This window comes from Chaetura pelagica, unplaced genomic scaffold (genome assembly GCF_000747805.2).
Source record: "Chaetura pelagica isolate M959 unplaced genomic scaffold, ChaPel_1.0 scaffold308, whole genome shotgun sequence".
NCBI lineage: Eukaryota > Metazoa > Chordata > Aves > Apodiformes > Apodidae > Chaetura > Chaetura pelagica.
The window spans coordinates 2,084,655-2,110,260 of record NW_009954442.1 but is presented as its reverse complement, the minus strand read 5'-3'; the positions used below and the strand labels follow the sequence as shown (position 1 = coordinate 2,110,260).

The 25,606-nt window shown below is 35.6% G+C and overlaps 1 protein-coding gene across 1 annotated transcript in view; it reads right to left on the bottom strand.

The window, feature by feature from the left end:
* The window catches only part of DMD (dystrophin), a 909,379-nt gene that overhangs the window by 153,894 nt on the left and 729,879 nt on the right, over positions 1-25,606 (bottom strand). Inside the window, exon 59 of the mRNA XM_010004489.1 lies at positions 6,912-7,058. Coding sequence (XP_010002791.1) covers positions 6,912-7,058 — 147 coding nt within the window. The remainder of the gene's footprint in view (positions 1-6,911; positions 7,059-25,606) is intronic.

Genomic DNA, 25,606 nt, shown 5'->3' with positions numbered 1-25,606 from the left:
TCCGTGTCAGGAGAGTAGATCCCTTTCAGGGTATGGACCAAAACCAGAAATTGCTAGAACTCACCATTTTTCTAGTGTCAGACAACGTATGCTACCCTACTTGACCCTACACAATTCTGTCTTAACATTTTGCATTTTAAAATGTAACCCATGAATTATGAGCTCTGATATTTGATAACATTTTAGCAAGGAAATCTGTGATGTGGAAGTCAGGACTGGAGAATGACTTATCATTGCAAGGTTCCTTTTTATCTTGTCTTTCTTTGCTTTTACTCTTCTAGCTGCTGCTAACCTTGTGTGCCTCCCAGCTTTCCACCCTCACACGTACTTACCTTAAGAAACCCTAATTCTCTTAATGAATAGCCTAAGTGTAGCTTATTGGAATCAGGTCACACACCTTAAATTTGTTGAAAATGATCAGGTCACATTTTCTCAGTTTGGACAGGAATGAAGATATCTGTGCAATTTTAGCAATCACGGTAAAAACTCCTACCTGCCATAGTCTACACAATTTTGTGGGACTGAAAGAGAGTTTTACTTGTCCAAATGTAACTTTCACTTTCCTTGTCAAAGGGACTTTTACAGAAATAATTTCAATCAATGCTTTTGAGATGCTCAGGTAGCATAATGGATCATGAGCATTAGATAATATGAATTATTCCATCTTCAGTACAGTTTCAATGGTGGCTAGTAAATTAGTTAAGGAGCTATAAAAGGAATGATTTAGCTAAAACTTTCTGAATAAAAAGTAACAATACTAGTGTCTGTTGCTTTCTTGTGAATAAATTTTCATCAGTATCATAACCTCTGTTTTCCCCAGTATCCTAAAAATAGTCTGGTGTGACTCATACAGATGTGCACTGCCAAACATAATCTATAACTGCTGACAGGTGGAAGTAATTTGTGCAAGCCTTGTTTTATAAAGGTAAAGGACAAACATATATCAACTAATATGTTCATCTTCTTCCTTTCATTTATCCATAAAACAGATAAATTGGAGATCTTACAGATTATATTGTATATGCCAAGATTGTACAAGAGTGTAAAATTTTAGTTGCATGTGTAACATTTCCGTCCATTTGATACATTTTAAGTGCTTATAAAAAATGTAACTCAGTGGTTTTTATAATCCCATATATCCATACACATATATGAGAAACAAAAAAATATATCCAGAGAAATCTATATATGCATATTGAAACAAGAAGATAAAGTAAGCTAAACTGCCGTTCTGCATATTTCTTCAAAACAAATCTTCATAGAGGACAAAACTGGAAAGTAAAGGAATTTAAAGAGTCACAAAACTAAGATTAATGAATCTTCTATAAACAAAATGGCTAAAGAATTTAAAGTTTCCATGAACTTTCACAGAGAACATCGTAACTTTATCATGCTTTTATTAGTATTCCTTATGGCATGGCTATTGATAGCCATGCCTATTTAGACTTACACACAAACATTCTTTCCCTGACCGCCCTTAACATGCCACAAAGAACAATGAAGATGTCCTTCTAATTTAGGAAGGAATATTTCCAATTTTTCACACATATCATTAGAAGAATTGAATCCCGGTCCAGATAGCCAGCCTTCCTCCACTAGCTTACAGAAAAAAATAGTAGGATCTCTAAAGAATGACTGTAAAATGGATCTATAGGCATACCTTTGGAGACATTTAGCAAAACTGAGCTTTAAGCTAACAGAAATGAAGAAAAATAAATGGGTATATGACTTCTGAAGCCAACTAGCATAGCCAGTTAAATAAGAGACCACTAAAGAGCCATAAAAACTGTGGTTTTGGCAGAAGTTCCTGTCTACACTCACTATTTAATTTAGAATAAATAACTTCTCTTGTAAAGTAAAATATACAAAACTTTAGGCAGATTTTCTCTTTAGTTACATGACTAGAGCTTTCCTGTGTGAGATTCGTATGCAGTAACAACGGAACAAATGAACTGTAAAGAACCAGAAGGTTTTCTTTTTCTTTAGGAAAAATTATACAAGACAATATCCTTGATCACATTCAAATCTTCATTACATGGTTTAGACCTGAAGCATACTTCCTGAAATCACTACCACACTACACGTACATAAATTTAAAAAGGACCTGAGAATCTGGTAACAGTGTTTCAGTTCAACTGTGAGAGATATGAAAAAAAAATTATATGTGTTTTCGTGTCATTTCACTTCTTTTCTGAGTTACTATTTTTTCTTGAAGAAGGCGTGGAGCACAGAAGGTGAAATAAAATTGAAAAAAAACCAACCAAAAACCCAGACCTAAAGGCTACTATAATGGCTCAGTGCTGATTTCAACTTACAATTTGATGCCATTTATTTGCCCTCATGACCAACCCCAATCTAAAGCAAGGAGTGAGAGCTGAGGCATGCTGCCTAGAGTGTTCGTGACTCAGCTTTTGAGAGATTCACAGCATCTGAACAAATATTTGAAAACACCTGTCATTAGTGGGACATTTATATATGGAGGCCAAAAAGACTGATGCATAGTCACAATTTCACGTTGATTTCAGGAAAAAAGGGATTTCTTTTTTGGCTTTTGCATTCCTGATGTTGGCTCCTCTGCAAGCATAGCTGGTAAGATTCACTCATATTTCCCACCACAGATTGAAAGAACTAGCTAATAATTGCGAAGTACCCAGAAGATGCTCGGTTTTAAATAATAAATTGCTGTGATACTGCAATGTGTGCATCACACACAGCTCAATAAAGAGTCTGTCCTCAGCAGAATACAAATAAAATGATGATATAACTCCAGAAAACTGCCTCCAGTGGTATAAAAAGCTTGCTGCTTCTGCAGCAGCTCCTGTAAGCATAGTTATGTTTGGGGGAACAAAATGCTTGTGGTTCGATCCTTTACCAACAGGTGCATACTTTAGCACCATGTCAGTTTTCACATCCCCACATGCTGGAGAATCTTTACTACTGGTGCAGTTGAGCTGAAGAGTTGGGAACAGTACTGAAATTAGGGCTGATGCTTCTTTACAGTCACACTTTATATCTAGAAATCACAGAACTACAGATTAATATAGATTGGAAAAGACCTATAACACCATCAACTTCAAGATTAAATGTGTGTGTGAGTATATATGTATATCTATATATCTAAATGTATGTGTGTATGTGTATATCTAAATCTATCTATATATACAGGGTATGGCCTGTTTTAGCTCTAGCTATTTTATGTGCTTCCTCCAGCTTGCTTAGTTTTACAAACTAGAAAGGCTGAGCTCATAATTAGGGATGGAGACACATACTCACAAATGACCACAGTTCATTACAACTTGCTGAACTAAAAGCACTGTAATATAAATACCATTACAAAATTTCTTACAAGTTTCATATTTTTTTTTAATGAAAGACAGCTCTTATTATATTTTTCAGCTTATTAGAGGTACCATTCTAAATAAGAGTAGATTCAATTTGATTTAAAAAAAATAAAAATATTTGTGGATAGCTGAAGGTTATGTTACCCAAGGGATACTTGTAAATTCTTTTGCATGTCAGAAGCTTTGCCTTTTGACCATTACACCAAGCAGATCTCTGACCAAAGTGAAGTGGATGTCAGTCCAAACAATCTGGTCTCCCTTGGTCCTCAAATGTCAACTCTAAGTAAGCCAGAGTTTTCAAGACATGTTTTCCCCCAGGATGATCTCATTACATATACTGCTTGAAGCACATAGGATCTGAACATGAGAGCTCCTTGTGAAATTTATAACAAATAGCTCCCTGGAGAGATTTCATCTCCTTTCATGTTTAAGAAAAATGGAAAAATAAACTGCACATTTTCTTCAAAACTATTATTTTAAAGGCATGAAGCTTATTATGTTCACATTTCTTAAATTCAATACATTTTGATACAGCTTTCCATGACTGAGCTGAGTGAATTAGCCTTCATTAATGAAACAGACCTTCACATGACACTTCAAACCCAGGACTGGTTAACTCTGCAATTGGTTGAGTGCTTTGCATACATTTTTCTTCCAGTAATACTCTAGTGTATATTGACCAAAACCGAACACAAAAAAGGTAAATGGCAAGCGTTATTGCATGTGAAGATCCTGCAGTAATATTTGATACTATTCACTAATAGTACTAATTTAACTGTACAACCACTCTGCAATACTGAAAATGACTGAATATGGTCAGCCTTATTCTTATATTTGTAAAATTAATATACATGAAATCTCTGCAAGATTTGGCTTAAAATTATTAATTTCCTCCTTTGATCTTACAGAAGTCCCCATGTTAATAAAGCAACAAAGAAGAAAATATTTAATCCTCTAAACACTGACCTGCAACTTTCTAATAACACTAGAATTCGCTGTTATTTCAGATCTGATGATTGTATATGATGTATGTGATGATCTTATGTACTTTTCCCACACACAAACAAAAATTAATATCTTTCTGGCAAGCAGTGGCACAGAAACTGCCATTTTATGATTTTCCTTCAGTGATATTTTCTACAAAATGGGAAACGTGTGTAAGAAATATTTTTCCCATTAGGAGTATGACAAGAAGAGAGAGAGATAGAACCTTTGAGAGGCAAAAGTAACAAGTACAGTAATAAGTAGCTGGAGAAAGAAGGGAAGAACAAAAACAACAAAAAAGTCATAGAAATAAGGGAGCTAAGATGGGGAAAGGCAGAGAAGAGTAGGAACACAGAAAGTCTTTACAAAATGAATGAATAGAAGCCAAAGAGGAAATATGGGTCGTATAAGAGAAAGACACATGAAAATACACAGAGGCTGGAAAAAATAAATAAATATCGGAAGTGGAATGATTCTACTTTTTTGTTGTTTGTTTGTTTGTTTGGGTTTTTTTTGTATTTTTGCTGTTGTGTGGCTGAAATTTCAGTTTTGTATCACACCTAACTGGAGAGCTGGTCCTACATAAAAAGTCTAACCATAATAGAGAACAATATGTAATACTCTAAAAAGTACCACTCAGGTATAATAAGTGTCAATGTCCAGTAGACTTCATATGTCCAGCAGACTTTATACATTCTGCAGACTTCAGTATATATAATGAGATCATCCTCGCGGAAAACACGTCTTGCAAACTCTTGCTTACTTGAAGTTGACATTTGAGGACCCAGGGAGACCAGATTGTTTGGACTTACATCCACTTCACTTTGGTTAGAGATCCAGTTGGTGTAATGATGGTCAAAAGGCATACAGTTTCATAAGTAGAAACATTCTACTAGACAATTGTTGCACTACCCTTCCAAATGAACTATTCTATTCTATTCACAAAAATGAGGTCTGCCTCTCAATATGTCTCAAAATCTGCTCCATTTTAAAGAGAAAAATTATAGGAACAGATGTGCTCTGCTTCTTCCCAGGGGTCACATCTTGGCCTTTTGTACATGATAATCTTTCAGAGTTACTTATGTCTTTTCCCCTCAGGATGTGTTTAAAAATTTACTGGAGTGTTTTCACCTTGCTCACCATATCTTCCAGATGACATTTTAAATATGAAAAAAGACAGTAAACCATAATAGTCTCCTAGTATGTATCTTCATAGAAAGTGAAACACTTTGTTTTCCAAATACTCTGGATTAGATATACCAAGACAATAATTCACAATGAAAAGTGAATGGTTCTCAAAGGTTTTTGTGCTCTATGGAAAAAAGATTATCTTTGAAATGTGTGTGAATATGTGATTTGCCCTATATAATTTTAAATGGTCTACAATGTCAAGTTGGCCCTCTGTTCAATTCTTTCACGAATGAGAACAAAACTTATATATATGGCTTTCTCTCAGATTTGTTTGACTTTTTCATATCCTAGATGCTTTTACTCTGAAAAATCATCCTGCTTTCTTTTATTTACTGCTGAAGCAATGAAGTATTTTTCAGCAAACAACTGGAACCTTGTTAACTATTTTATTAGTAAAATACAGTGTTTTTCAATGAATCATGGCAAATTTGTTAACTTGACCAGTCATTGCTTTTTAAAAAAACTAAATTGATGTAATTTCTATCATATATGGGATAAGCATTTTGGGAATAAGCATTTTGTCTTTCAGATTTCTGTTGATCTGCTTCACATATATCACTTGAACTCTATCCTGAGAATCTGAGAAAAAGGGAATACTAATGAAGAAAGATCTTGGAACAATGATCTTTTACTTAAACAAATTGTTGATTTAGGAAAACGTAACCAAAAAATCCTGTTAATTTTAGCATTAACTGGTCATAACTGGAGATGTCAAAGAACTGGGAGATTTCTTTTGGAGAAGCAGTAAGAAAGCAATAACCTCATACTGATGATTAGAGTTGACTGCACCATGATCTTTTTTTGGCATGTAGGACAAAAGGGAATTGCTTAATTTTTGGCCATTGCTAATGTTTGGTTTTTACAATGAAGGCAAAGTTCTTTATTAACCTTTGTACTGCTACATTTTTACAACATAATAAGTAAGCAAAACTACACCATTTCTAAATGTGAAGCAGTGGTGTAGCAAAAAATAAAATAGTGAGTAAAATCCAGCACTTGATGAAGTTACTTTAGTTGCATTTACCTTCACTTATCACATTAGTCCCCTGCCGTGGGACCTACAGCACCATATACCAGTGAATGCATGCGTACATATGCTCTTGCATGCAAACTCTTCCTAATATTTTTAGCTAAGATACTGTGCATGCTACACCAGGTTGCTCCAAGGCCCATGCAACCTGGCCTTAAACTTCTACTTCTTAAAGTACTCGGAAGCATATGAAAAATACAGCATCATCTTTAACTCCTATTTTCTTATACAGACAGCAATACTGAAAGCCTGCTTTTCTTTCAGTCCTCAATATACCTTTGGATATTTTCCACAGGGAAAAAACAAGCACATAGAAATAAAAAATATTTAATGAAATGTAGCATAAAGGGTCATAGGAAATGTACCTGTAGCACCTTCCACCTTGTGTTAAGGTCTTCCACGCAGCTGAGATTGTACTGGGAGAGCTGAATATCAGAGGGAGTGAACCGGTGAGCGAGCTCATTGACTTGATGCACCTTTTCTTTAAGGGGTACAAGTTCTGCTCTATAAACCTGTGTGAATTAAATATAAATAAAGATAAGGACTATAATAAAAAACTAATGGCTCTGTTACTAGTCAGTTAGTAATGTAAACATATTCTGTGTCAAGCTGAAAGGAAGAGTATACTGGCCATGATACAGTTAACAGTCGTTTTATATTTCATATGGACTTTAGGTCTCAAGAGAAAGGCCCAGCATTTCAAAAAGTGATATAACTTTGGAACCTTCATAGCAATTTTTGGCCAGTTGAGCCAAATCTCTAACCAGCACACCCACTGGGATATGTGCACTGCAGAGCATGCTTCTCTCCAGCCTCATCCTCTGTGTGTGTATGGCCCATGTTCCTTGAAGTGGTCAGGACTGATAAATTCTGTGTAACACAAGAAAACAGAGGAAGACTGCTGTTCCCAGGTACAAAAAAAGAAGCAATGATAAAAATATTACAGACCTCACTAAAGCCATGATCTTACCCTGGGTATCTGGTGTATTATAAATAAAAGGATAGTAATGGGAAGTGTATACACATATATATATATATAGAGAGAGATACAAATTCTTTTTGCTACAAACCCCAAGCTGGCCTACGTGACCCATATTTCAGAAAAAATAAAAGGACTTATTTTGTAAGGTAACCTTTAAGCCTGTATGTAAGAGCAGTCCAGCTAATAATTTCAGTAATGTAGGTGAAAAACAGAAGCTGCTAGCTACAAGTTCATTGATTTTAAAAACAACAGCCTCACGATGGTGCTTCTATGATACATCTGAATAAATTCAGATAAATTCAAGGCACCATGCCTCTGTTGAAGAGAGGAATGTCTATGCAGATCTTCCACTGTTCCATATCTGTCTTTTCTAGGGAGACATGATAAAGCATGTGAAAATGTAATGAGTGATTTCTAAGGGACACATTCTGTTATTTTTAGGAGCACTTTTTTATTGCCATATGATGTTTGCTCATAAAGGCAGAATAATTTACTTGCTCTATTAGTCTTGCTTTCCAGCTCCTTTCTCTTGACAATTTTAATACACACCACATGTGGTCTGCGTTGCATTTTAGATCATCAAATAACCTGAAATTATTGCCTAGTAATCCTTTCATCAACATGTAATGCAAAAAAGGTCAAAAAAGGGCCATCCAGTTTCTCAATGAACTGTAAGAGTAAATAGTATGAAGACAGACATATATACTAGAATGCAACGAAGTGCACTAAAGCTCATCATAATTGAAAAATAGTTCCTGAAATGTCTTTCAAAACCAGACTAGACTTCTAGTAATGATGTTAAATTACCCTACAACATAAGGAGTTAGTCTAACTTAAGTGGCAGTCATGTACAGTGAGTGACTCTAATGACAAACCTGCAAAATACACAATCAGTAGTGACGTGCATTTTGTAAAGTACAGAGAACGATGCGAGTGCCACCACATGAGAGAAAAGTCATACCACAGGTGACATAACTTGACATAACACTTGACTCTTGATTTTATCAGTTTTATAACACTTGAACAGAGCTGACATCACTGGAGAAAATAGTGATTTACACTGTAGCTTAGAACAAGGTCTGAAATACAAAGTAAAGGAAAAGAGCTCACGTTTGGTTGTATCTTAAACATGTGCTTACCCTAATCACTTTAGTCAGCAATTGAATTCAGAGAACAAGCAACATGCTTTAAAAATAGACATTTGTTCTTGTAAGTTAAAGGCCTCAAAGGCTGAAGAGATATATATACCATTGTGTCAACACTTCGCTTGTAAATAGTGATTTTGCTGCTTTTTTCTGTGATTTGTTAGTTTCTGTGGCCCAAGATCCTCTGCTGTGACCCTGTGGCTTATACTTGGGATGGAGAACTCAATTCCTCCAGTTACTTGATTTCCAAGATGAGAGAACATCTCTCAGCTAATTTTACCAATTACCACATTGCGTATATATCCAAATATATTTTAACATATTGTATATAATATATATAATAAAAATAATACCTAACAAGTTAAAAAAAAATACATACATTTATAGAAAATAAAAAATACTGCTAGAATAAATGCAGATAAACTGCATAGATCAGTTCCAACAGCACACTGCATTTCAATGCAGGTCCTGCTTTAAATCAAGTTAATATTATATTGTATGGCAATAGTATCAGGCTTTGATTGAAAACTTCTTTGCTTAGGCAAAGAATACAAGCCTAAGTTTATAAACCATTTGGTTCTAAACATATACTTAAGTATCTGTCTGCTTTCAGATGCATTATTTGCATCTGCAGGTTTAACTTGCAAGTACTGGAATCACTTTAAGGTTGACATAATTATACCTAAATTAAGGTGAAATAGAAGATCCTTCATAATTAGTCAATTTTTATTATTTTTTTTTTACTGTAAATTATTTTACAGAGCATGAAGGCTTAGTCACAATAAAAGAAACAAAATCTTAGAAATAAATATGGAAGTAATAAATTAAACTTCTGCTCCCTCTTCCTTTGATGTCTTTATTAATGCCTTTTTCTACTGCAATGATACTGATTTTTGCAACATTATGCTATTTTTTTCAATGTAGAAAATACAACAACTTTTTCACCATCTTTAAGTTCAATATTCTGTATTATTGCTAAGTCTGAATTTTTACTAGCATTTTTATTAGAAATGTCAAAACATAAGAAACGGCAACAACAACAAAAGAAAGCTAGTGAATGCACAGCTATCTAATTTATGCCACTGAGCTTAGAATTAAAAACCATATACAGAAAAGAAAAAAAAATCCATAGAAAAATGCAGCAAATGACACTGCATGATTAAAAAGGTCAGTGACAATAATGCGGTGTTAAGAAACAGTTTATCACAGAAAATCCGTCCACTCCACCAGTCAACATACATTGGGCTAGAACTCGTTTTTTGTTTTGGAGGAAGTGAAATAGAATGTGATTTCTTTTTTTTTCAACAACTGTTCAAACAAGTTTAATAAATAGCAATATTCTCTGTATCTTCTACAGTACTTGTCTTCTGCTGAAGCAAAAATTTAGAATTTTTACTGGATTGTGATCTTCAACAGTATGATTGAAATGTTTTACAGAAGTATATGTATTTTTTAAGAATTTGTATGCATAAGACTGATTAATTTGTCTATTTTCCCTTCTGTATAAAAAACACTATACATGTCATAGGTTTATGCGAGAAAATCTTAGAGAACTATATTGTTGGCAATTTAAAAACAAATATACATGGCTAGTATTGTCCCATTACCACAAGGAGACCTATCTGAAACAATTAAATTGCTCAGGATATAAATGACTTCTCAGTGTGAACTGTGAGAGGAGAAACAGCCTCATATTATCTTCATTATAACTGTTTTTACACAAGAATGAACTTCAATGGCATGTGATACTGTAGGTGGTAGATTGGATTTTAAATGATCTGTACAGTCCTGATAGCGAATATTTTAAAATAGCCCTGGAAAAATAGAATTCTAGAAAACACATACCACAGGCACCCTAAACAGCTAAATATGAAAAGTCTTGAACATACAAGAGCCATTATCAGTCAGATGAAAAGCTCATCTTGCGCAGTCCTTTGTCTGATGGTAGCAAATACAAGTGGCTAGGAAATAAGGTAAGGGAAAGCACCAGCTTCCCTGCTCCTTACTGTACTACTCCAGTTCAGCAATTTAGGTCTCAGAGATTCTGTACCCAGAAGCTCTATTTTTGTGTCAGCCAGGTCTTGAAAGATTTATTTTTCATTAAATTATCTACTTGAATTTTGAGGTAACATAGCTCTAACATAAGTCTCCATCATATTTTTTCTTTCTGCCATGTTTGAGATACAGAGACCAGGATATATTTGAATAAACCAGGAGCTGAATACAATATAAGATTTTACTATAGGATGGCATGAATCACATTCTGAATGGCAACAACTGAACTGAGCAGATATTCATTGACTATTTTGGAAGCCTAGCCAACTAGCTCACATCCAGACAGCTACTGGACAAATCCTACTCCTTGTATTCTGTCCTTGCATAGGAGTTTTCCACTCCCTTTATCTAATCTGCTATAATCTTTTTTAGATTGGAGATCCAAAACACTGCCTACAATGTACATGATAAGGAACAACAGGGACTTATACTATGGCATCATGATTTTTTCTGCCTTTTCACTAATTTCTAACACTTAATTTGGCTTTCTGAACAGTCCTGAGTTCTGATGATTGTTTTCAGAGGACTGTCTGTTGTGATTCAAAGATCTTTCATGAGTGCTAAAGGAATGTTTAAAAGGGCTAAAGGAGAGCTCATTACTGTGCATGTTAAGTTGGGATAGCTTTTTCCACACTCTTTTTTCTTTCCTAAGAGATTTGGGGCTGTTCAACTGGAAGAAAAGGTCCAGAGGAGACCTTATGGTAGTCTTCCAGCATCTGAAGGAGGCCAACAGGAAAGCTGGGGAGGGACTTTTTACAAGGGCATGTAGTGATACAACAAGGTTTTAAACTCAAGGAGAGTAGATTTTCATTACATATTTTAGGAAGAAATTCTTTCCTTTGAGGGTGGTGAGACACTGGAACAGGTTGCCCAGAAAAGCTATGGATGCCCCCTCCCTGGAAGTGTTCAAGGCTAGGTTGGATGAGGCTTAGAGCAACCTGGTGTAGTGGGAGTTGACCCTGCCCATGGCAATGGAGTGGGAAGCAGATTAAAGTCCTTTCCAACCCAACCCATTCTATGATTCTACTTAGCAGTGGAATTTAACATTGAAAATTATTTTAGGCTACTGTCTGTAATTGCGGATTGGTTTCTTACAAAGAATACACAGATTAAGACCCCCTGCATTATTTGGTGGTCCTTTTTATGCACTTTTTTCCATGAAATTTGCTCGCACTTTGTGTATTCAGTTCCAAGGTAGTAAAACCCACCACATATTCCATATGTCTTTCCAGAATACCGACTTTATTGATGAAAATGTGCAGATTATTATTATTTTTTTAATATGATTAAGGGTTTTTAAGAAGTTTTCCTTTCTTTAATTTAGTGTTCTCTAGCACATAGCAGAGCACTGACTTCCTCTTTCAAAGACTTTCCAATGTTCAGAAGAGATATAAACTAAAAACAGTCTGTGTCTTTATATTTTAAGATTCACTAAAGTGAGATGGCTTTTGCCAATCCCAGGGAAAGGGTTGTAGTTTTTATGAATCATTTGAATGGAAGAGTAAATAAACAGTAAATAAGCTTATTTCAATAATGATAAAGATATTATATACTTTGGTATCTTTAGGGAGTTTCCCTTGTAAAATCCGTAACTGAAAAGGAAGGAACATTGACTCTATAATGCACATTTTCCACTTCTTAACCCCTTTCTCCCTCAATGACATGAGCAACAGCTCACTAGCAAGTCAAACACAGAATTCAAGAATACAACCAAAATTACACTTTGTGCCTGTAACTTCTGGCCCACTGGAGCTATTGGACTAGTGTGAGTAAATCCCACTATGCCACTTGGGAAATACACCATGAAGAGGAAGTGTATTCTCAGAACAGTACTTCCTCCTTATGCACAGAGAAAATTAAAAGACAGGTTGGCTTTTATGTATTTTTTGCTACTGTAAAATGTCAGTGGATAGTTAGAATTGCTTTTTACTCTTAATGTGTTTGGTCCTACTGATCCCAACACCCTTCATATGTGTTCAGATGTAGTCCAGAGTAGACAACCCCAGTGCCTGGTCAGAACAAATAGCAATTATGCAGCTGTGTAGGGCACAAATTGTTGTTGCTTAACATTCACCACACTGATAAAATAACAGCAGGTTCATATGAACTCATGTATTCTCATACACATCTCAGTAGTACTGAGACTGAGTTTAGCTATATTTCTATTAAAAACTGTAGTAAATAAACAGATGGCAACTAATAATTACTTATTTGCAATTGTTCAATCCCAAAGTTAAAACAAGAAATTGAGCTTTTCAATTATTTATGATTTAAAATACAGTCACAATTCCTACTGGCTCCTACTTATCTGAAATATTTCTGCAGTGCAAAATAGCTTGGAAACTGATTGACTTTTTGTGTTACTTTTGTCCTTCATGTAGCTTTAACGACACTTGGGCTTATAGCTACAAGTTTAGAAAAATCTCTTTAAGACCATGTATAAACAATTACAGTACAACTATAGTGTAATATTGCTTCCCAACTATACTGTCCTCATTATGAAAACATTAGCTAAGATGAAGACTCATTAACATTTCTCAAACTCAGGGAAGGAGGGACCATGAGTCTCAGCAGTACATTTACAGTAATACACTTCTCTTGTTGGAAGGAGAAGTTAAAGGAGACAAAGTTCATTTTGCCAATGTACCAAATACTGGAAATGTTCAACACTGGCTTCTGGAAATGACTCTGTCTTTTTGGTTATGGGTAAAGTTAAGTGCATAATGCATATTTTAGTATTTCTATATGTGAAAATTATTGCAACAGCATGTACTAAATAAATGTTTTTCACTTTCACAAAACTCTAAACTGTCCTGAAAAATATGCAGTAAAAACGTGAAGAAAAAACAAATAAATTTTAAGAAGCAAAGACTAGTAAGTAGCAATTTTGTTTGTCATCAATCTCATATTTCTGTGAGTGGTTCATATGGCTTCATTGTACTGCTTATTTTGTAGACAGTTTATAGCCTAAGAAGATTTAAATTATTATTATAGCATGTAATTTCAATTGAACATACTAGTAACTTTACCCCTAAAAGGAAATGATTGAATACCAGATCCAGAACTCATAAAAATAGAGTTAACATTGCTATTGCAGAGACACAGAATCACAGAATGGCTGAAGTTGAAAGACACCTCTTAGTCCAGCTCTTCTGTTCAGAGCAGGGTCGGTGAGATGCACATTGTCCAGGATCACGTCCTGATATGTTTTGAGTATCTCCAAGGATTGAGACTCCACCATGTCTCTGGGCAACCTGTTCTAGTGTTAGACCACCCATAGGTGTCTTCTTGTATTCAGATGGAATTTTGTGGTTTTTATAATAGAATCATAGAATATGGTGAGTTAGAAGGGACCCATCAGGATCATCAAGTCCAACTCCTGTCCCTCTGCGGGGCACCCCTAGAATCACACCATGTGCCTGAGAGCATCACCCAAATGCTTCCTGAACTCAGGCAGGCTTGGTGCTGTGACCACTTCCCTGGGGAACTTGTTCCAGTGCTCAACCACCCTCTGGGTGAAAAAATGTTTTCTGATATCCAACCTATACCTCCCCTGATTCAGCTTCCTGCCATTTCCCTGAGTCCTGCCATTGGTCACAAAAGTTAAGAGATCAGTAACTGCCCCATCTCTTCCCCTTGTGAGGAAGCCATGGACTGCAATGAGGTCACTCCTCAGCCTCCTCTTCTCCAAGCTGAATAATTCAAGTGACCTTAGCTGCTCCTCATAAATCATCCCTTCTAGACCCTTCACCATCCTCGTGGCTCTTCTCTGCGCCCACTGCCTTTTTGTCTGTCGGTGGATTTTCGTTGCCTCCCATCAGATATTTATACACATTGACCAGCTCCCGAGCTACCTTTTCTCAAGGCTGAGCAGTTTCAATTCTCTCAGCCTCTTCTCATAACAAAGAGGTTTCAGTCTTGTAACCATGTTTGTGGCTCTGCACTGGACTTGTTCCAGTGGAGTTCATTTCTCTCTTGTACTGGGCAGCCCAGCAATAGACCCAGAACTCCAGGGTGTCCTCACCATGACTGAGCAGAAAGAAACGATCATCTCTCTCAACTTGCTGGCAATGCTCTGTCTAATGCAGCCAGGGTGCTGTTGGCCTTCTTTGACATGACAGTGTACTTCTGGGCTGCAGTCAGCTGTTTACTGGAAGCCCAAAGGCCTTTCTCGGTAGAGCTGCTATTTCTCCCAGGACACAGGACTTGGTATTTTGTCTTGCTGAACTTCATGAGATTCCTCTCAGTGTAATTCTCCCTGCTGTCAAGGTCCCTCTGAATGGCAGCACAGCGATCAAGTATATTGGCTGTTCCTCCCACTTTTTTATCACCTGTGAACCTCCTGAGGGTGTGCTCTGTCCCTGGGTCCATTTCTTTAATGCAGATGTTAAATGACTTTGACTCAGTATCAACTGATGTGATACTTCACTAATGACTTGCCTCCAACAGAACTTTCTTTGTCCTCCATGTGTCTGGAGGTGGTTTCATCACATTCCCAGGGATTGAGGTGAGCGTGACTGATCAGTTCTTGCCCTCCTGGAAGATGAGAGTGACACTTACTTTCTTCCAGCATACAGGAATATCTTCCAGTTGCCATAATCTTTCAAAGATAATTGAAAGTGGCTTCACAACAACACCTGTCAACTCATTCAGCACTTCTGGCTGCATCCCATCAGGATTTATACACCTTCAGAAATATGAGCTTGCGAAGACCATCTCCTTGCATGTTCTACCAAGGGTGTTTTGGACACCCAATATGAAGCAGATTTCAAGAAAAGGCCAACTATGCCTACAAAGAAAATCTGTTTCCCTGCTCAGTGATGGTGGTGTCCTCATGTCAGCCTAGCATCTTCTTGAAGAACACCCTCATATAGAATAGCCTCCTGTTAGCATAGTCTATGCTAAATATCAGTTCTCATAACAAGTGAAAGAGACAGAAAAGTACATTTGGCACCATGATGAAAATATGACATGGCCTAGGAAGAAAAGCTCTCCTGTGTCAGATGAATTTGTGTTGTGGGTTTTTTTTTTTACACCAGCAGCAGCTGCAGCTAAATCAGAGCAGAATCCATTTGCACAGTAAAGTTAGTGGCCACCCTACACCAGTGCTGACATCTCTCTACCTCAGCTCCCTTAGTGTTCAAGAGAAGTATTCATGGCCCAGAGGGTATTTTCAGGTTTATATATTTAAAACCATACAAGGTGGAACAAATTGACAAATTCTACCTAGGACAGCTTCACAGTCTCCAACTTTTTCATTCAAAATGAGTCCATTTCTTCTCTGATGAGTTTAGTGTATGCCGATTCAAATTTCATTGAAACCTAGGATTGTCAGCTGCTAGCTCAATATGCTACACTTAGCTTCCTTTTAAACTCACACTGTATTTTTATTTGATTCTAGTGCTCCTGGGGACAGGCAGTGTTGAAACAAAATGGATTTTAGCTGATTTGATTTTCCATCCTGTATATTTTTATAAACTCAGAAATGACCAAGCAAGAATGCACTAGAGTAGAATATAAATTCTCTTGTGGGATAAAAATAGTTCAAATAGAAGACATCATAGGACAAAGAAAACCAAATGCCCTTTAAGTTCTGAATTCTATGTTTCTGAAGCTGATAAAGCATTACATTTTTTAAAAATTATTTCCTACAGTTTGGAAGATTAACTCAGCATTTTCTTAAAAAAAAAAAGATACTAAGATTTGATTTGTAGCAATTTTACACCCAGAAAAAAAGTATGTAATTATTAGGCTGTCTAATTTAACAAACAGGAGCACGCTAAAGAATAAAAGCATATATCCTGAAACATAATTTTTTTTTAAAATAGGAATTATTTATGTTTTTAGAAATCAACAGTTGATGACCAGTTTTATGATACCCGAATAGATGCAGCCTATCCTACTGTCTTGCCATTTATTCTGAAATCGTTCTCCTCCATTGAGGGGAAGAAGTAAATGAGCAAATTTAGCTTGTAATTCACTCTACTATAACAACTATAACCATGACATGGCAGAGCCCATCGCTGCTAAAATGATCATAACAGTTCTGCTCCAATTTTTCCACATAATCAGTTATTCAGTTACTTTTGCAAGCAAGAAGCCAATCTGACAATCAGGAGATGAAATACCATGACACTGTAAGTAACTTGAAGCCTTTCAAATGTAATCTCAAAGCCTAACACACACCACATATAGGACACAAAACATAAAGGAATCTTTACAAGGGAAATTTTTCCTTTAGTATGGTTTCTTTCAGCATTATTAAAGCTAAAAGTGCTTGAAAAGATACATATGCTTAGATTGTGGAGCCTCAGCCATGCCTGTTTTTCAACTATTAATATGATATTATCTCTACCAGTTAATTTCTGAACAACATATATTAGATATTTACAAAGATAAAAGGCTGAATAACCTGTGTTCTTTACCAAAAGCTCTTTCAGGTAATGGAGACTCACAGGAGCTCTCCTTGCCAGCAGCAAATAGTTACTATAAAGTAAATCTCTATTGTATTGTAAAGCAGCATGGTATTTTAAAGGCAAATGTCCTCCACTGACCAAAAAAAAAAAAGTTTAAACCAGAAAGATTGTAACAGCTGTATTATATTACAAAATACCTAAAGCTTCCAGACATGAGCAGGCAGACCTTGTAGCTCATGAGAAAAAATACGGATTCCTTCTATGGCCATAAAAAAGCAACATGCCTTCAAATATACTGTGTAAATATTTAATAATATGTAGATTCAGAAAGTTGATAATTACTGCTTCTAGAGAGGGGAACAGTTTTTCATAGAGCTTAAGGCCAAAAGGAGTTCCTGCAGTCCATCCAGTCTCTAACCCTCAGAAGAATGCTGGTTAAATGGACAGTTTGAGTGTTTTGCTGAAAATCTGTGTTTTCCCATTCTTGAATTAATGTTGTAATTCCCATCTCCACCACCTCACCCCCACTGTATGATGTGTGGACAGTGGGTGTGGTCAAAATCTCAAGTCCAAACCTTGAGGTAGAAGTTCCTAGAACTCTTACGTCAAGTAAGAACATTCCTCAACAATGTCAGGTAAGTGAATTCAGTTCTAACAGTAGATTTTAGTAAAACATAAGCAAGAACAGCTTATTTTTAAACCTAATTTAGGAAGAAAGAATACAAAATAAATGCTGAAAAGGAGACAGTTAAATAAAACTTTAAAAAATTAAACAAGTCTAGGGTTTTTATAGCAACACCAAACACAGGCTGGGAAGCTGAGCCAGAAGCAGTGCCCACCTTCTCAGGCATTCAGGGTGAAACCCTTCTGGGTGTCAGGCTGCCCTGCCAGAGCCTGAGGGAAAGCAGGTTGTGGCTCTGGGAGGGGAGTAGCTATGGCTCCTGTTGAAAACAATGAAAATTGTCATTCTTAATCTGGATAATCAAAGCCAACCAAAATAAAACAATTTGCAGGTAAAAGTAAGGAGAATAAAATTAGTCTGGGTGGCATTGCTATCTGGACATATTAGTTTCACTAACTCCATTGCCTTATTTGTAAATTTGGGATAATACTATTTCTATTGTAGTCTCAGAAAGAAGATGAGAAGATTAACTCATTCTATCTGGAACATGTGAAGCACTATAAAAATACTAAGTAGCAATTATAAGGTTTTATTATGGGTTAATCTTGGACAAAAAAATGAAATAAAACTCTATAAGGCTTTAAATATATAAAGATTAAAATGAGAAAAGTATAACACAACAGGGCACTGACATACAGCCCAGGCAATCTGACATTCATTGCACTCTCTACTTCAAGCAGTCCCTAAATAATTACTGTGTACCAGCATATGAACTTGATAAATTGATTTTATTTTATTCATTGATTTGCCCATGTCGTAGTAACATAATTACAGAATCTCACACCTGATAGTTGCAACACCAAAAATACATTTCCAGGAGTAGTAGAGTCAATGTTTTAAGAAAAAAAAAAAAATCATTAAAAACATTAAGTTGTCAGAATTCTCTTTGTAGAAAAATTATCTCCTCACAGAAAGAAGATATTAAAATGAATTTCTACTACTCCTCCCTTTTACTATTGTGTGTCATTGAACATACATGTCTCTGGTTATATATTTCACACCTGGTATGTCCTTTTGCTTTACGTAGAAATGTTTCAATAGCAGACTATATTCAGCAGTTTAGATTTCTGTTTTAAGTGCTCCTTAGCTATACTTTTTCTCCCTTTAGCCACCCATCTCCTTGAGCCACACTTGCTAAGGAAAGCCTGAACAAAATGGTCCCACAGTAAAAAGAAGTATGTTACTTGCATTGTGGTGTGTTTTTGTTGTTGTTGGTTTTTTTGTTTGTTTTTTTTTCCCCTTGGATAACTATTTACATTTCCAGGTTATTAGAGAAAGACAACATTTGAACAGAATCACAACAGTTCAAGAACATCTTTGATTTAATGTCATGTCCAGGAATGCTAATACTCAATCATCAGATTAATATCTCTATGCGTTGTGTTTACACAGCAAACTTAAAATAACAAAAAAAAGCCATGTTAAATGCTAGAGTCCCTGCAATAACCATGACAATTAGGTACTTAAACAATAATGTCTAATTCTCCTTTTAAACCCCATTCTTATTTCTGATAAAAAGAGCAATTGATTAAAAATGTTCTAGTCTGACCTCAATTCTGAACTTCAGAAGCACAAAAGGACAGACAAGTCTTTATACATGTATTAGTCAGCTCTTTCAGCAGGCTATCAGAAGCCAAGATCAGAGATTATCAATACTTAAAAAGGCAAATTCTGCTGCAGATGTGAATGTTGAGCTCCCACTGAAATCAACCATGTGGGTTCATACAAGAACCTTTAAATGAAATCTGTTCATCTAATAATAGCATCTTCTACCAAACTGGGCTGGAAGCAGGAAAGATTTTCACTTTTTACTTCTCACCTATTATTCTTCTTTTGAGAGAGGAATTCTTTTGCACTTCAGGGAAAAGTTAACAATATTATCTAACCCAAGAGTCGTTAGTCAAAGAGAAAATAGTTAATCTGTTCTATTAATAATTGTGTTAATTGTATGAAATTTGCTGTAATTCAGGTGAATATTGTTGTAGTTTTTTCCCAGAAGCAAAATGGTCTACAAGACCACTAGACCAAGGTCTAATCTGTTTCTCACCCTATTTGTTGAGATTCTCAAACAAGACAATTAGAGAATACTCATTTTCTGTTTGTTCTTTGTTAGCAGAGCAATATTAATCTTCCTGTTTCTCAGCTATGCTTCTGTTTCTCAATCAATAGTATGGTCAAGAGCAGTTTTCCTTTTAAAAGATTACTCTAAGATTTCGCTTCTCATTTTCTTATTACTCCTATGTAAGAAAGATTTTGTAATCTCCCTTAAAATACATAGCTTGATATAGACAAAAACCCCATATGTAATATAATCTCCATAAAACATTCACTATAATTAAAGTGGTAGCATCTAAAGATGAGATCAGAAATGCATAGCTTAATGCAAAAGGAGACAGCAGAAGGAATGATGGTTCATTGCAAATATTTAATATGGACTTAGATATGGGATACTGCCATAGTTGCTGCCATAGCAAACTGCTCAATCTTATGTGACTGATTACATAGCAACTACATAATGCAGATGAGATTTTCAGATTAAATTTGTATCAGTTGCAAATACATATTAAATAATCACTTGTGAATATCTTTCTTTTCATGTGAGAAAACGAATTGATTCATAAACTGTTAAAATGAGATTAAGAGAGCACAGGACACAACTGAGTAACTTTCATCTCCTACGAGCTAAGTAGCATAGCAGAACTAACCTCAGCTGGTACAACAACATGATGAAATATTTCACTGTTTTAAAATAAATTTCATATTTAAAACAAACCTTAGAAAATGTAACTTGCTTCCAATAGTGATAACAAAACAGCTCTAGTAAATTCTTTGTTGTATAAAACTCTATTTTAAAAAAGGTAAAAAAATATACCAGGCTGTGCAAACAATTATGTATTTAGCCAGCTGAAGTGTCTTTGATGTTTTGGAACATCTGGAAAGTTGATCTGTTAACAAACTTCAACTATTGTTTTCATCATAATACACTACACCAAGTTTTACATTCACAAAAATGTTATATGTAATAAGGACATCAGCTGACTGTTAAAGTGTTCCACTGAATTTAAATAATCGGTGTTGCACATAAAAAAAAGAAGTTATTACACACACTAGAAATCTGAAAAAAAATAAGCTGAGCTTGGAATAATGCAAGAAGATATATAGGTGATGTGAAAAAATTACACAAAAAGTGGAACAAAAGTAAGTCTTTTCAGAATACCAGACAAGTTAATTTACTTCCAAATAGCAGTATTTTGCTGTTGATATAAATTCAGACCTCCATATGAAAAAAAATACTTTCTTTTTTTGTTGGTTTTTCTAAGGAACATAGATTCTGTTGGTATAGAAGGAGAATTAAAAAGATCTCAGAAGTCACTACATGTGTAATGTCATTTTACATTACAGACTGAATTGCGTGAGCTCTGCTAGCTTAATTTAATGCATAGCTTAATTTTATGTTGGGAAAAAATCAGGAAGGGCATAGGCATCACATTACAATCTGACCACTATTTGCTTTAACATGGATCTAGGGCTGCTATTGGTTTCTAGCTGGCTTCAATTTCTGGTTATTACATACATCTTCCAGGTAATTATTTCTTGCCTAGTTGGATCTCTTTAAGATGGATCTCTTCATGTCCAGTATACATCTCCATTGCTAGGAGGGGATGAATGTGGACAACTGCCTTTTTTTTAAGTGTCATTTATTAATTTTGCTATCTGTAAAGCCTAATAATTCCTTACAAAAATATTTCTTTCTTCAGGGAAGATTTCCTTCTTCTTTGGGAAGATTTTTTTTTTTTTTCTGTGAATGAGATCACAAATTAGAAATTCAACAACTAGCTTTGTTCTCAGATTCTCCACTGTAGGTATCTGTTAGCACAGTTCCCTCATAATATTACTATAAGAATCCATTTTTCTGAAATAGCTCTTTTCAGCACAACAGTAGTTGAACAGTACCATAATGAAGTAGAGAAGAATATTTAAGGCTTTTTTTTTCTTTCTTTCTTTTTTTTTTTTTCTGACCATATTCGTTCATTGACTGGTAATTGAGGATTTAGTATTACAGTGCTTGCAATAATATAGCATTTTAACCTTGGCAAACCTATTTTGTTTCTTACTATGGCCACATTTGAATACAACTGAAATTTAGCTAATTATCTTAAGGGGTTGTCTTCCTTTTTTGATCTCATTTAGAGAAGAGGTGACTAGGGCCAAAAGGACTGAGTGCACACAGAAAGTAATTTTGGAGTAGACGATGAGCAGATCAGTTAATTTCTGAGTTACGCATAATTGCAAACTGTTCAGTTTACAAATTAGAAGTAAGCTTTAGGTTGACAATTTCCAGTGACCATTTGTTGGTGACATAAAATTGGCTACAATTGACAATTAAGCTGAAGAAAATCTGAAAAAAACCAGCATATAATTCAAGCCTGACATCTCAGAAGAAAAGTGTTACCTATGCAGTACAGATGTGAATTTCTTATTGTCTTCTGATTCACAATTTTGTGGAAAATAATTAGTAGAAATTGTATTAAATTTGTAAATAGGCTGTAACAAAAGAATTTAAAAGGCTATTTACAGCCTTTGTGAATACACTTGTTACATTAAATACATTAAAATCTATAATCTATATGCAAAGTTCACAGCCTTCTGATATAACTGCTTTATTCATAACTGTACAAATGAATGTGCAACAACAACCAGTTCCTAAGAAGCAAGTGTAAGGCTTTTAAACTTCTCACAAAAAATTCAAGACTTATGTTACTAAATTCTATTCTGCTTTTTACAGTTAACAATAATCATATTGAGTCAAGGTGCCCTCTTTAGGTGACAATGAAGAAGAACAAATAATTCCAGAAGAGAATGGAGTTAATTGAAAATAGGACTATGCAACTCAGCTTTTACTTGGCAGTTGTTCTTAAGATATGCCCTTCTATTTTGAACTACAGAAACTACAAAAACTACTGACTATTTTTTTTAATTATTATTATTTTTCAGTGGTTAAAAAAAATGTATCAGAAAGGGGTTATATCCACCACTAAGTCTAGTGGCTCTGCTGTACATTTCCAGTGTTCTGTATGGCAGAAAACTAAAAAAGTAGTTACATGCCACTAGTGACATGAGTGAGTAGTTACATGACTAGTGACATTACAGAGTAAGTATGTTGGAGTAGCTGAACCACCTTTGGTAACAGATAAACCACATCATTAAAATTGCCTTTTCAGTCACAGAATTCTGTGCCAAACACCCCAAAATAGTGAGTTCTGGTTAAAAAAAAAAATAAATAAAAAAAAAAAAATAGAGTGTGAGAATACCAACATCTAAGACTTACTAAGGGTACTAATTACTATCAGTAGTTTTCAGCAGATGACTACAGACAGACAAGAAAATAGTAAGAAGGTATTAGCATGACATGTATTGATTGTTTCACACCAGCAGCATAACCGTTATTGAGATTTTAGTTGATATGGGGCAAAGGAGAGTCTTTCGGGAAGGAAGAGAGGCAAGGTGGTTCTGTTCTCAATTCCAGAAATGGGTCTTTGAATAGGATACCAAATGGATGAAGCAGGTATCATTTGAGTATCTACTACACACCAGGAAAGGCTTAATATAGACATTCTGATATAGGAAAAGGAGAATATTTTGTTAGTGATTGCAAGAAGAAATCATACGTTGAATTTGCTGCAGAGAGAATTAGAAATCCCAGGCTGTGTCTAAAATATCATCTGAGTTACAATCAAAATGATCAGCCAAAGGGTACTAGGGGACATTCAAGAGATTAATTTAGGCTTGAACTGAATTTAAGACCGTTAAGTAATGGCTTAGATTTTAATGAACAGAAAGGTATGCTTGGATGAATGAGAACGAATGTATGTTATAAGGAAAGTAAGTTTTTACTTCAGATAAGACCACTCTTGACAGAAGAAAAAAGGGAGAATAATAGAGGACAGCAGAGACCCCTGAAGAATATTTTAGCTATAGACCATCTGTAGTCTAGGTTGCAGTCTCTGTGGTAGGTGTTTGAACCTATTTATCTTTTGTAAGTATACTCTTATCACCTGTCCTCAGAATCAGAGATGAATACCAATTGGTACGTTAATACAAATCAAGGACCTGAATTAATAATCCATTGATAAGGATAAAGGATCAGTTATTTTGTGTGAATTCCACATTCAACACCATGACCTTAAGAGTCCAGCCACTATAACTAAAAAGAACAGTGACAAATCGCACTGGGAAACTCATTCTCTAGGGAGTTATTAATCAGCTTAGGTTTGGGAAGGCTACTGTGATCCTGATTAGGAGAAGGATTTGCAACAAAAGCAATCACATGTAACCAATATTTCAAAGATCTGCTCAGAAGGTGCTCGGGGTGCTTAGAAGTGTAAAGCATAATAGATATTTCCCCTCACACTGTAATAGCATCATTCACGGAACTACAGAATTCCAAGTCGGAAGGGATCTCAAGGATCACCTGGTCCAACCTTTCTAGGTACTATTACAATTGATATGCAAGGGCTCAGCACCCTGTCAAGCTGAGACTTAAAACTGTCCAATATGGGGAAATCTACCACTTCCTCTGGGAGACTATTCCAATTTTTAACTATCCTCATGGTGAAAAATTTACATCTTGTAATCCAATTGATATCTCCCCAAGAGTAACTTGTGCCCATTACCGCTTGTCTTTTCCATGTGACTCCTTGTAAACAGGGAGTCTTCATCTTCTTGGCAGCCATCCTTTAAGTACTAGAACACAGCAATAAGGTCTCTCCAAAGCCTTCTTTTCTCAAGGCTGAACAAACCCAGTTTTCTTCTCAGCCTCTCCTCATATAGCAGGTCCTGCAGCCTTCTGATCATCCTTGTGGCCCTTCTCTGGACCCTCTCTAGCCTGTCCACATCCTTTCTGTAAAGCAGGAACCTAAACTGAATGCAAGACTCCAGGTGTGGTCTGACAAGCACCGAGTAGAGCGGGATGAGCATTATTGTGATCCACATTATAAAAAACAGAGAGAGAGTGAGAGAAGTATAATATATCAATCTGAGAATATTTGGCTGACAATATATCTACGAGAGAGCACAGGCAGGATCAAGCACAAAACCACAGATGAAATGCAAAGAATAAATTTCTTCTCATTACCTCACCAACCTTAGGATACCCAGAGCAGCACCCAAGCAGAAATATACAAGCAAGGACACAGACACTGTGGAGGTTGGTCCTTGCTAGGTGATCATGGAACCTGCTGTTTTGAGCTGTGTATCAGGGATTCATGCAGGTGTAGTTTACCATTGTGCTTTGATTTTTCCCACAACAACTCAGGAATCTCAAGCATGTTTGATAAGGTGCCTCTAGGTCTATCACAGGCCTATGTTATCTAAACACAGATGTTCTACTTGTCAAACACACAAGACTAAACAGCGATTAGTATGATACATGTGTTTTTCAACACCTCAGCTGCAAAGCACTTGAGCATGTTTACAGTTCTCCTTGCTAATCTTCTATTATTTTCCCACAATATAAATTATACAGAAAAAAGCCCTTATTGTTTACTAATAACTTGTGTCTTCTTCAGTACATTTATCTTTTAATTCAAACATTTGCAAAGAAAAAGTATTTAACCTGTAAGCGAACCACTTAGTAAGAAGAGCAAGAAGAAAACGATACTAAATAGGCATGTGTTAAATCAGTTTATACAGGCCAAATAGCAGATATTGAAGGCATCTAAAATCTGCAAAGCTTAATAAAATTTCTGAGTGATTCTACCAATCTTGAATAGTATAAGGC